Source organism: Chanos chanos, chromosome 2, assembly GCF_902362185.1.
Source record: "Chanos chanos chromosome 2, fChaCha1.1, whole genome shotgun sequence".
Classification (NCBI taxonomy): Eukaryota; Metazoa; Chordata; class Actinopteri; order Gonorynchiformes; family Chanidae; genus Chanos; species Chanos chanos.
In genome coordinates, this window is record NC_044496.1 from 45,770,169 (window position 1) to 45,784,153 (window position 13,985).

A 13,985-nucleotide genomic window follows, 5' to 3' on the forward strand; every position below is an offset into this window, starting at 1 on the left:
TCTTTCTCTCTCTTTGGTCCTGGACAGTATCTGCTCCCTCCGAATGTTGGGTAGGCTTGTTCTTGTCATTGTGGTGTGCTCTTTGCAGCATGGAGTAATGCAGACTATGCCTGTTTAAAACCCCATAGAGGGCGTTAGCCATCCCCTCAGTTCCGTCAGCTGTCCAGTTGTTTTGACCAGTGACCATTGCTATCATCTTGTATCCAGTGAACAGTCAGTTGGTCTGTCAGTCTTTATGTTCATCAGGAGGAGAGGAAAGGGAGGTGAGGTGGCAGGGTGGCAGGGGCAATGCAGTCACCAAATTACAGATTTTGGTAGAGCCAATCTGAAAAGGTGGGTGGGGAGACATTTACTTGGAGGATAAATTAATCTGGAATCCTGTTAGTTTGCCAACAAGCATCTGGAGCATGCTGAGGGTGTGTCATGATTTGAACAACATAGGTTGCTTTAAAGATCATTACTGTTTGACTCAGAGCAGTAAAGAATGGAATGTTACAGTATCCCCACCCCTTGCTCATAGCCCCGCCCACTTGTACTGTAAAAGTGCAGCAACCATGGTTATGTTCTGCTGCTACTGGTTCCCTCCCCTGCCTATCTACTACTCTGTGGCCACTCCCCCAAAACCCATGGCTCAGACAAATGCCATAACACTCAGCGGCTGCTGCATGACCTAACCAGAAAAATCACATACTATATAGAGAAATATATATATATATGAATATAGATATAGATGGCTATGATTTTACTTTTTTTGTTCTTTTTTCATTCATTACTTGCACAGGAGATCAGTATATGTACCGTCTCTGCCAAGCCTCTCTCTGCATTATTCCACTCTCACGCACAGTGGACCTCTATGATGTTAACTAACCTTCTAGGTATTTGTAAATGCTATAGTGTGATGCCCTTGAGCTCTTGTTTTTTTTCCCACTTTCTTTTTGTTTGTTTTTTGATGACTAAAAAAAAAAAATCACGTTTGTGTCTGGCTTTGACATAATGATAACACGGTAATATTGTATCTGAATTATTCTGTATGGCAACTCTTATGCTGAGGTATCAACCCTTTGAAGAATAAAAAAAAAGGAAAATGCTTAAAAAAATATTTCTGATGTAAAATACGGTATATGTAGTGTATGCTTGTATCTAGTGAGCGTTTCATGCTGTCATTCTTTCTCAGTGTCTGGTAGTGATCAGTCGATGGTGCCGATTTGTCCCGATGGACAGGGCTCATCTGTTGTAAAACCTTCTTTTATACACCTGCTCATGAAGTGTGACGGTGAAATAGTGAATCCATTTATCTCTCTTTCTCTCTTTTTTATTTCATTTCAATGGATACAGTGGTAATGTGTTTTGTTTATAAATCACAAAAAAATGAATAAAGTTTTCTTTCATAATAATGTGATCTATGTTGTGCCATGAGTCTTTGTCATGCATAGGTTTACATGTGGCAGGGATGTATACATTCACACTTTATGGAAACAACAGAATTATGGTAATAATTATGGTCATATGTGGATGATGCTTAATTGAAGGAGTATAATAATTTAATAACTCATACGTAAAACACACACACACACACACACACACACACACACACACACACACATACACACACACAAAAGCCAGAATTGTTTCCTGTAGCAATCAAGAGATAGTGGAGATGGTGCAGCTATGAACTGAGTGGAAGGGCACATATCCAAACACATCAGTCAGAGAGAAGGAAAGGGAGAGAAACTGAGAGTTTGTCACGCTCACCCTCATTTCACCTCTCCCTCCCAATGCCTCTCCTAGTTGTATTCCACTTGGCTAACAAACCAATCTGGAGCTCTCGTGTGCAGTTTCTTTTCTTTTTTCCTCTCGTCACATTGTATACAAGTCTCAAATGACACATTTATTTCCAAATCATATAAACCATATTAAAAGCAATATCTGCATGTATGTCAAAAGTACTTTTGCTTTTAAACACACATAATTACAGTCTTTTGCAAAATTATGAGGGAGCACTAATGTATAGCTGTTGGCATTCCTTTATTATCCATATGCATCGTTTTCTTTCTCAAGGACTCATAACATTAACATCAATAACATTGGCTTTTTTGCGTTATGAGATAATCAGTTGCAAATGCTGGAACATTCTGAAAATATGAAATTCTGAGCCTTCCTCTGATGCTCAAATTTTACTATTTGGAGTAAGAGGAATACATATATACACATATTTACGTATGTTATACATAAATATGAATAAAAAGAAGAGGGTCAGATGACATAAAGATTACAAGGCGGGAACTATAATTTCCTTTTTAAAAATTAGGAATGGTCTCTGAGGATTTCTCTCTGATAGATTAAGATGATGTTTTACACAGACACACACACACACACAGCTTTACTACGTCCAGCTTCTCTGTAAGTGTTTTCAGTCCTGAATTATGATCATAATAGTAATTACCATTTATAACATTTCTTGAGCATGTTGATGATTTCCTGAATCATAACCTTTACCCTAAAATCATAATCATCTAAGCAGCCCTAGATGCTAATGTTGCATACAGATGAGTGTGAACTGAATGTTTGATAATCTGTGGTAATGAGGGTCTAGCTGAGTAGTGTGAATATGTTGTGTTGTCTGAGCTCCTTTCAGTTTAATGAGATAATTATTACTCATGGATAACATAAATACAGACAGATTAGGTTCGATGTTTCAGCTGCTTCAAATACTTACCTGTCTCTTTTTCCTCACTTTCTCACTTTTTCCCAACTTAATCTCAAAGAAAGAGAGAGAGAGAGAGAGAGAGATGAAGAGAAAGACACAGGCTGACAGATGAGGAGAGGGTTCAAGGGTTCATATGATAATTCTGATTAAAAAACACTTCTGTCTACTCTATCTCTTCTTTCTAATCCAATAGGCTGTTTCTATGGTTACTGGGGGGGCAGGTCTCCATGGAAACAGGCTCCCAGGTTAGCTCAATGAATAGGAGTAAAGATGAAAGGTGAGAACGGGCTGACAGTTTCATACATGACACATTTATGAGGTCAAATTTCCTTCTCTCTCTCTCTCTCTCTCTCTCTCTCACACACACACACACACACACACACATCCACAGACACACACACAACTAAAGTTTTCTCTTTCTTGCTTTCTCTTTCTTTCTCTTGTACTTATTTCTTTGCATCAGAAAACTGAGCAGCCTCCACAGGAGCCATTACGCCACACCCCGGGGCACTTAGTAAGGGTCATGCCTCGTTTGTATTTTAGATACATTATAATTCACAGTTCTCTGTTTGGCAAACAAACAAACAAATGTGTGAACAAACAACGTAAATGAGCTGTATATTAGCCAGCAGCGTCTTTTCTGTTATGCGGTACAGAGCTGACCCAGATACTGAACACAGTTAGGCAACGTGGCACAGCAAATAAAGTCTTACTGGGGATGCAGGCAGACAGCAAAATAGGACCAACACTCAAACAAAATGACAAAGAGATAACAAAGTAGCAGACAGTCTGACAGACACAGGAGCCGTGAAATCATGGCATTGTTATCAGGCTTCTCCTCCTTGTACAGCCCCTGCCACAGTTGGAAGCAACAGAATGGAGATTTGATGTATTGCTGTTTTTTTTTTTTCCCTTTGTCCATTTCCCCTCATCTTTTTCTTCGTATTTTAACCAACATAACGCTGTCTCATGGAGATTAAAGAAGAAGGTGTAGTTTGCCGAAGCTTTGTTCAGAATGAATCACAATGTAATCAAAACATTAAAGTTTTAAAATATATTCAGAATATAATGTTATTATATTAATAATCTAATGTTAACAGCAGACACTGATAGATGTGCCATGTCATCTTGAAGACAGTAATAAAAATAATTTAAAAAAAAAAAGGCATAAACCTGCATCCTCATGCAGAGTTGGTTCATTTACAATACTGAGGCGTAAATAGACAACCATCACAAAGAGGACTCATCTCCCTCAGCCTTCACCCTACCATGAACTACTTTACCCATAACACATTGCGCACGTTGCATCTTACAGGAAAACTCATGGTCGACAGTGAAAGGAAGGATTCTGTGGAAGGTAATGGTGATATGTTATGATTACACTAGTCTACACGTGATGACTTCGATGAATTCAGTGCATTTGGGTTGGAAAAAATAGAAGATAAGATAAAAAAGCCCTCTACCTTTATGGTTTTCAGCCATTTTGGGTCAAATTAGATATAAACAAGTGGAAAAACTCGAAACTCACGTATCACTTTTCTCTCAAAATGGTCAGCCGAATATCTCAGCCAACATATTTTAGGGGTATTTTTTGCTGTTTGTCCATCTTAGTCTTAAGTTTTCCTTGAAACTTGCCTGTGCTTGGTTCACATCGGAGTTGGGTGAGATAGATACCCTGTGTCGTGTTGTTGTCAATGCCTTAGCGTGTTCCGAAATGTCATTTTTTTAATAATTCATGTGATTTATAAGAACAAAAGCTGTGGGAGGGAATAAGACTAATCAGACAAGACACATCCACGTCTTAAAACGCAGTCTTGGTGGGTGTGGAGTTGCGGTTACTGTTAGTCTATAGAATAAATAAATCACATTGGTTATTGTAGATTAAGAGCAGTTCCAAGCCCGGCTTCAGGACTCAGTCATGAGTGGGGCACGTGTGTACAGGTGTGCACCGCTACACATAATTTCAGACAAACAAAAACACTGACACCACCTAAGCCGAGGAGTCTATGGTATCCCAAGCAATGCATAAACAAAAACCGATAATCGCAAGACAGACAACTCCACGCTAGTGATGGAAATCGGCCAAAAGTTGAAGGTAGAAAAAAGCTATGTAGAGAATAACAACGTCATATGGCGAACAAAATATATAATCATAAACTAGTTTTAATCCCTAAATTGCATAGATCCTGTGGCACTCACCTAATTAGTCGCTTGACTCAGCAGAACTGAATGCGGCGTGTCATATTTGACTGAACTGGATTGCTGTACTTTGACGGTTGAAATTTCATGTAGGCTACATTCTGATATCTATTAATATCAAATAAATGGAGTCGTACGTCAGTGTGTGCAATAACCTTTCTCTGTTGTTTTATCAGTCGACGGAACCATAACTCAAACGCTGTATTTAGAAGTTTATGAATAGTTTAGTGCAGGTGCCCAAAGTACTGCCATAACAAAATCGTGTAAAATTGGTCGTAAAAAGGCTACGCATTAGAATATGTCATTTATACATTTCACGTTTATAGCGTATGTTTACTGACAAGAAACAATTGTATTTAAATAAAGCACTTGTATTTAAAAATAAAATGAAATGAAAAAATAAAGTAAAACGAAACAAAAGTAAATTTTACTTGCAATGTTCGGTGGGTCATAATGACGGGTCCCCACTAATAGACCCTCTGACTCGGGGGCATTGGCAGTTTAGCGGCAGTTACGAGTCATAGTCCCAGGATCGTCCTTTAGCCTAAGGGAGCTGTGAGTCTTTCTTTCTTTCTTTCTTTCTTTCTTTCTTTCTTTCTTTCTTTCTTTTCTTAATGCATTTGCCACTAATGAAGGATGTTTGATAACATTGCGACACTTGACTTTCCGGGTGATGTCACTCTTTTGTGTCAGACCTTCTCATCCTTGCTTTTCACCAGTTACATGTTAAGGGATGCTGTTGTTAGTGACACACCTTAAAATCTCACACAGACCATGTTTTATACAGAGTGATGCAGTTGCATTCTTAAGATTTGTTGAATATTTGTCCAATCAATGAATGCTGTGTCACTCTCCAGTGACTCCAGAAATGTTATTTATATACATTATGCACACACACACACACACGCACGTACACACACACACACACACACATATATATATTATTTATTTATTTTTGCATAGAACACTACTGAGTTTATACAGCATGGTTCTGCTCTTCATCTTCTGTGACTCAGCAGAAACACATTGCTTCAATGACTTAGCAGAAACACTTGCTGAGACTGCATACAGGCAGGTCAGATCTCTGAAAGCTGCAGCAACAGCAAATTTAATGGCTGCCATAAATCAGCCCACAAACAGCAACTGTTTGTCTGCCCGAATGAGAGCATAGGAGAAGTAAACAAGCACTTAGAATACTTACTCTCACACTTTGATACTCTGATATTCTCATTCTCAGAGAAAGTCAGCCTAAAAACAATTTAAATGTGCATGTCAACACAGTATCCTTTGGTTGAGATAAGAGTGTATAAATTGAGTGAGGTAGGAACGGATTGAGGGGGAAAATAACAGAAAGTTAGTCTTTTAGCCCTCTCAGTAACACAGATATTGAAAGATGTACAAAGTCATTGTTAGTACAGTTTACTCTCATTCTGTATACCTCACCTAGGCATGGATCTCTGTCTCTCTCTCTCTCTCTCTCTCTCTCGCTCTCTCTCTCTCTCTCTCTCTGTCTCTCTCTCTCTCTCTCTCTCTCTCTCTTGTTCGCTCTCTCTCTCTCTCTTTCTCTCTCTCCTGTTTGTTCTTTATTCACTTTGCCATTCAGAACTGTCATCATTTGACTGGGTTTTCAAATGTGCTGTCAACAATTCCTCTGTACAGGGCACTGTTAAGAAATTCAGAGGCAAGCAGATAAAATTATAATATCCTCAGTTCTAAAAATCATGAACAAATGAGACAAGAATGATCATATTGTTTATTGCTCAAATATCATATAAGAACATCTACAAGCTATGAACTGCAGTCCTCCATAAACTGAAAAAAAGATATTATTAAAGCTCATGATAAGAGCTGTTTTGTTTTAGCATTACATCTACTGATCTTATGTGAAAAGTATGTGTGCTATCATTTGCTTGTGTGGCTTGACAGTGGTAAACAACATTAAAATGTCTCATTGTGCCATTCAAATCTTTTCTGTCAATTACACTTTTTTACTCTTCAGAGACATAATCATAGCCATGTAAAACCTCTCTCTCTCTCTCTCTCTCTCTCTCTCTCTCTCTCTCTCTCTCTCTCTCTCTCTCTCTCTCTCTCTATCTATCTATCTATCTGTCTGTCTGTTTATCTCCTTTGTGCTGCCATTTTTACACCAGCTGAGTCTAATGAGTTTTTATGTGTTGTAAAAGTCTATGTCATAACAGGGACCACTATTGGGCCAAATGGGAAAGGACAGCAGACGTGACCACTCAACCTACAGGTAGGATACATGGTTTTCAACCATTTCTTTTCTTTCTTTCTTTCTTTCTTTCTTTCTTTCTTTCTTTCTTTCTTTTCTGCAAGTAATCATACTGGCAGTCCTAGATTACGTGGTTTAGAAGAATATACTTGCAGTTCTTATCCGACGCACTGAGCGCCGCTGTGCTGCATGAGCGGATCTCCCTCCCCCTGCCTTCTCTCTCTCTCTCTCTCTCTCTCTCCCTCTCTGTCCCACTATCGAATGTCGGATCTCACTAAAACTAATTATAATGCAGAGTCGAAAATGATACACGATTGTATAATAACGTTTAAAACAAGTTACCACCATAAATGGGTGGTTATAAAAGTTTCAGGTCAATATTTTATGAGATGCTGAGTGTTGCAGTGGTTCGGTGGCATATTATGGGACAGCACTCAAAGTGTGAAATTGACTCCATAATTAACGTTGACACTAACGTCAGTTGTTGCTCGCCTTACATTTGCTTACTCCGAGTCGCTGTCCATGGTACTGACTGTTCTTAATCCCAGCTGCAAGGGAAATGCAGACCCACATATTAATAGTAGGCTTAATGTATTAATAACTTCAACAGCGTCTTTCCCCAACACATTTTTACATTATATTATGTTATTATATATTATGTTATTTAAAGTAATGTCTTTTGGTAAAAAAAAAAGTGGTACTCTCTTCGCTATTTTCTCCGGCTAAACTTGATGCTCATGCTGGGACCTGGATTAAATCTCACGTGGGAAAGATAACATTCTTTCTATTAATATTTTGATACAGTTTTATTTGTTCTTACAAACCGTGGTACGTATTTTACTATGGGTCTCTGAGACTGAATATGAAGTCATTTTCGTTTGATCAGCCCTCGAACGCTTTTTGATATACTTTCCTGATTTCAAAATGTAAACAACAAAATATGTATGTTTTTTTAACAGTTAAAAACCCCACTTATAATTGTACTGCAGGTTGCATCTGTCGAAACGGCCATTATGTTACGAAGGGTGAGAAACAAATATTTCCACTAAACTAGGTGCGAAAGAAAAACTGATATTGTATTCTCATACCGTATTATAATCAGGGTTAAAATGGTTTCTCTGGAAGGGAAGAGATGGAAGTTAATATTGTCGGATGTGATTAGACACAGTAATATATGTTTGTTTCAAGTGGGCACTGATATGTACCGAGTACAGTAGTAATATGGTACATCGCTGGACGCTAGCCATTTAATGTAATGGTGCGTAAAGCAGACCAGAGCGCGTTTCATTTCTTTCAGTCGCAAGTCTGAAAATTTTTCTTCATTTGAGATTGGTATGCAGTTTACATCCTGGATACAACGTGTTGGTCTTTATCAACTTTAAAAGCACCTCAATTACGGACGTCCGTCATGGTAAGGAAGCCTCATCACGGCACTGATGGGTCTTTCTGATGGGGCTAACCAGCCGTATAACACTGATTGTTTTTCCTTGTTAAAAAATATTCAGTGCTATATGGATGTTTGTTTCAGGATAGAGGACCATGGACAAGAAGGAAATTTTCCTTGTCCTATGTCATCTATATTTTCTTTAGCATCAATAATTATGGAATAAAAGTAGGATTTGTGTCATCTGACTTGATAGCAATGTGCTTTGTTTTCCGTGTTGTACATTTCAACTTTTGTGCTTAGTCAGTCTGTAGCTGGAAAACTCACAAATGATCTAGGAATGGATATGAAAAACCTTTTTGCTCAGAAACCTCGATCAGAGAGGGAGTAAATGGTAATTGTGACATAGACATGAAAACTGGAGAGGTAACCATTAACAACAGTTAACGTTAACAGTTAACAGATAACAGTTAACAAACAGCCAGGGAGGCTCTCTAAAAACCCTCACACCCTCTCCATTTCGATTTTCTTTCCCCTGGAAGGTCCTTTGATCACTACCGCTTAACACTGAAAATAAAGGATGTTAACGTAACTCCAAAATTCAGGAGAGCTACTGAAATGGAGACTCTTGAACTGGTTGTCAGAGTGACGAGATTCCCAGGACCAGCGACGTGAGCTGGATACTGGGATAAATTCGGTTCAAGGTTAGGGTGGTGTCCTCGGTTCCTGTTACTCTTCTTTCCCAATATGTTCCAGCTATCTGTAACCGACGTGAAAGACGACTTAGTGTTTTGCACAGCCATTCAATACTGCACATGTCACAGAGAAAAACATAGCTTTTTCTCCCATTGTATTCGATAATCTTGAGAGACCACGACTAGAGACAGAATTGTAACACGTAGCACAACTAAGAACATCTCAATAATGGATGAGAATGATAATCCCTCAGGTGTTATATCCCTCACCTGAAAGAAACTCATTCATCACTGAGATGGTACACACGCCATACCTGTTGAGGCTTATTTCAGAGAGGAGAGGTGGCTCTCCTGTTGCGGACCATCGGTGTTCAGAGCAGAGACATTAGGCCCAGAGGAACAATGCCTAATGACACCCTAATGTTTCCATGAAAGATATGCAAGGAATGTAGTCTGCAGTGTATTAGCTGATCTCTGAAAATCTGGCTTAACTTCCTAAAAAGACAAATGTGTCTTGTCACGAGAACAGCTCCAAACTCATTGTGCTGATGTCTTCTCATTGCACATTCCTCTTCATAATCATTGTCGCCATCTGGGTCGTGAAGTTTTGAGGCAGAAGAAAGCTCAGACTGTTGTATGATGAAACCATTGACATTTCCAGCACTTATCTTAATTCCCAGCATAATTCCATTGAATTATGCCCTGCTTAGGGAGTCAGGACTCTTTGCAAGATGTACAAATGCTGTGTTTACCTGATCATTGGCTCACACACTTAAGATTTCTTAAATCCTAATGTTAGAGATTGCTGCCTCCAGACCCAGCCCTTAAAAAAAGGTCAGTTAGTTGGAAATGTGCTTGAGCTGTAGTGAGAAGTATGATGATTCCATTTAGTCATTATTCTCATTTTTTAAGAATAGTACTGACTCATAATTTGCAATTTTAGATGGTCTTTGTGTAGGTCCTATCATTTGGTCTTTTCTCAATGACAGCTTTAAATATGAATCCTCATTGAATTGATCAGATATTTAGAAATGTATTGATATTCACCTCAATATTTAGTAATGGTGGAATTGGCAATGTCATTATTTCCGCTTCTTTGTAATGTTTACATCCATATAGGCTAGGCATGGATTTGTATTGTATCAAAGACTACTCATTTTGATACCGCTTTTATATACCAACTCTTTTAAACATTCCACATAGTATATATGTGTTCATAAATTGCAACAAACTGAAACCTGCCATGTCTAATATGTTCTCATGGTGTCGCTGTTTACCATCTCAGTTCGGGTCGACGAATCTCTCCACCCACTGTATATCATTAATCACAGCACAGATTGTATAATGCTACGCTTCAATAAGCTATCCGCTGTGAATGATGTTTTGATATACTAACGTCTTATTTCGACTGGGTGAAATAAGATTTTCTGAGATTTTCTTCATCTTTTTTGGTGTTCGCTTGCACTGGATTTCTTCCCAGTGACGGCAATTAAACGTACTGAAAATGAAAATGGACATCGCTACATACTCCCTTAGCGTTCTTACGCTTGGCTTCTGCTCTCTGGTGGTACACACGGCTAATGGAGATGTGAACTATTCTTTCCCAGAGGAGATGAAACGCGGATCTGTGATTGGAAATATAGCCAGAGATCTCGGACTTGATGTGAGCAGTCTATCAGTTCGTAAGGCTCGTATTGATACCGAGGGAAACGATAAATGTTATTGCGACATAAACCTTACTACTGGAGAGCTGACTATAGCTGAAAGAATGGACAGAGAGGGACTTTGTGGGAAGAAGGCTTTATGTGTAGTAAAATGTGAGTTAGTAATGGAAAACCCGTTGGAACTTCATCGGCTGAACCTCCTGGTTGAGGACATAAATGACAATTCACCTCAATTTAAGAAGGATATTATTAAACTTGAGATCGGGGAGAATGCAGCGAAAGGTACTAAATTCCCCTTAGATGAGGCCACCGATGCAGATGTTGGACAAAATTCGATTCAACACTATGCACTGAAGGAGAATGGACATTTTGTCTTGATAGTTCAATCGAATGCGTTTGGAGCGAAATACGCCGAGTTAGTGTTAGATAAAGAGCTTGATCGTGAACAGCAGCAGAAGGTGACGTTAATTCTCACTGCTGCAGACGGCGGGACCCCACAGAGATCAGGTACTGTAGCCATACACATCACTGTGCAGGATGCTAATGACAATGCCCCAATATTTACTCAGGCACTCTATGAAGTCAGACTACCCGAAAACTCTCCCTTAGGTGCTGTAGTGGTTAAAGTGAGCGCTACCGACGCTGATGACGGCGCAAATGGCGAAGTAACATATGAATTTGGTAATATATCTGAGGAAAAAATGAAAATATTCTCTCTTGATTGTCAAACCGGAGAAGTTAGAGTAACTGGTCCAGTTGATTTTGAATATGAATCTACATACGAACTTCGTATCCAAGCGAAGGATGGAGCAGGATTGACATCTTACGCAACTCTAATTATCGAGATCACAGATGTTAATGATAACGCCCCTGTGATAGATGTGAAATCTCTGAACAGTCCAGTATCTGAGGATGCCTTGCCTGGTAAAGAGGTAGGCATCATAACTATGCAGGATCGAGACTCTGGGAACAACGGACGTGTCCGCTGCTATGTTCAGCAAAATGTTCCTTTTAAACTCGTACCGTCCATCAAAAATTACTATTCTTTGGTGACTACAGCAGAATTAGACCGTGAGGTAGTGTCTGATTACAACATTACAATCACTGCCACTGACGAAGGGTTTCCACCTTTGTCTTCGTCCAAACATATACAGTTATCAATAGCCGATATAAACGATAATCCGCCTGCATTTGAGAAACAGTCTTATAGTTCTCGCGTGACTGAAAATAATAAACTAGGTTCCTCTCTTTGTTCTGTGATAGCCACAGATCCGGACTGGAGACAAAACGGCACTGTGTTTTACTCTCTGTCACCGGGAGAGGTTAATGGACAGCCCGTATCCTCTTTTATATCTATTAATGGCGACACTGGAGTTATCCATGCCGTGAGGTCATTTGATTATGAGCAGTTCAAAAGTTTTCAAGTGCTGATTTTAGCCAGGGATAGTGGCTCTCCTCCCCTTAGCAGTAACGCGACCGTGACCGTCTTCATAATAGATGAGAACGATAACTCCCCCCAGATATTATACCCCTCACTGGAAGCAAACTCCTACATGACTGAGATGGTGCCCAGAGCAGCACACGGGGGCTCTGTGGTCTCCAAAGTCGTAGCCGTGGATGCAGACTCTGGACAGAACGCATGGCTCTCCTATCACATTGTTAAAGCATCTGATGCAGGACTTTTCACTATTGGTGTCCACAGTGGAGAGATCAGAACCCAGCGGGATATTTCTGAATCCGATAACATGAGACACAACCTTGTTGTCTCCGTTAGGGATAACGGACAGCCCTCTCTGACTGCGACATGTACCATGTATTTACTGATTGCAGACAACTTGGCTGAGGTTCCAGAACTGAAAGACATATCTTATGACAAACACAGCTCCAGGGTTACCACATATCTGATCATTGCGCTGGTGTCAGTTTCCACCTTCTTCCTTACTTTCATCATCGTCATTCTGGCCGTGAGGTTTTGCCGCAGGAGAAATCCTACACTTATGTTTGATGGTGCCGTTGCCATTCCCAGCTCATATCTCCCTCCAAATTACGCAGAGATGGATGGTGGGACTCTCCACAGTGCTTATAATTATGACACATACCTAACCACCGGCTCGCGCACCAGTGACTTCAAGTTTGTGACGTCATATAAGGATGGCACGCTGCCTGCTGAACCGTACTTGAAAAAAGTTTTATCCGCTGGTAACGTGTTCGGGGACCTTGGTGGGGAGTCTGCGGATTCATTTCAGGTAGGCTATTACTCTTAGTTTTAAGAGTTAGAACTTGAAATTTGCTATTTTTAGATGGCACTATGCTAAAACTGTTTATCCGCCTCGTTCTGATCTTGAAAGATTTCAAAATATTTTTGTTCAAATTGTCTATTCTATTCTATTTGACTCTCTAATATTTAAATACGCGCATCCCTTAACCATGCCTGTTTATTAGAGAAAGAGAATACCTTAAGAATCCTCTCTTGTTCTTAATATGACCAAGAAATGGCCAATGAACAATGCCCAAGAATACTCTCATTTACTTCGACCCAAAAATCTGTCAGATGATGCACGATGTATGAGTCCCTTTCAGTATTGACTTATTCTGTGCTTTCATTACTTGGCAGGTTTTCATGGAAGCATTTATGAAAGTAATCACGTCTTGTTACATCGGTAGACAGATTTTCCGCTGAAAAATGATAGTTATTAATGAACAAATACGAAAGGACATTAGGATTAACGAGTGGCACACAGCTATCTGCTGGTCAAACGTTGAGTTTACTTTAGCATACAGTATACTCATGGTTTTATGTACCTGATGCCTGATTATGTACCACACACAAAGGCGCGCGCACACACACACACACACACACACACACACACACACACACACACACACACACACACATACATACATACATACATACATACATACATACATATATATGTATGTATATGTATGTATATATGTGTGTGTGTGTGTGTGTGTGTGTGTGTGTGTGTGTGTGTGTGTGTGTGTGTGTGTATATATATATATATATATATATATATGTATGTATGTATGTATGTATGTATGTATATGTATATGTATATGTATGTATATATAGACACACACT

General features: G+C 39.4%; 1 protein-coding gene across 1 annotated transcript; it reads left to right on the plus strand.

Moving 5' to 3' along the window:
• Positions 1–10,728: 10,728 nt before the first annotated feature.
• On the plus strand, positions 10,729–13,146 carry LOC115804943 (protocadherin beta-15-like). The gene has a single exon (XM_030765431.1). The coding sequence runs from the start codon at positions 10,729–10,731 to the stop codon at positions 13,144–13,146; it is 2,418 nt and encodes an 805-aa protein (XP_030621291.1).
• Positions 13,147–13,985: the final 839 nt, after the last annotated feature.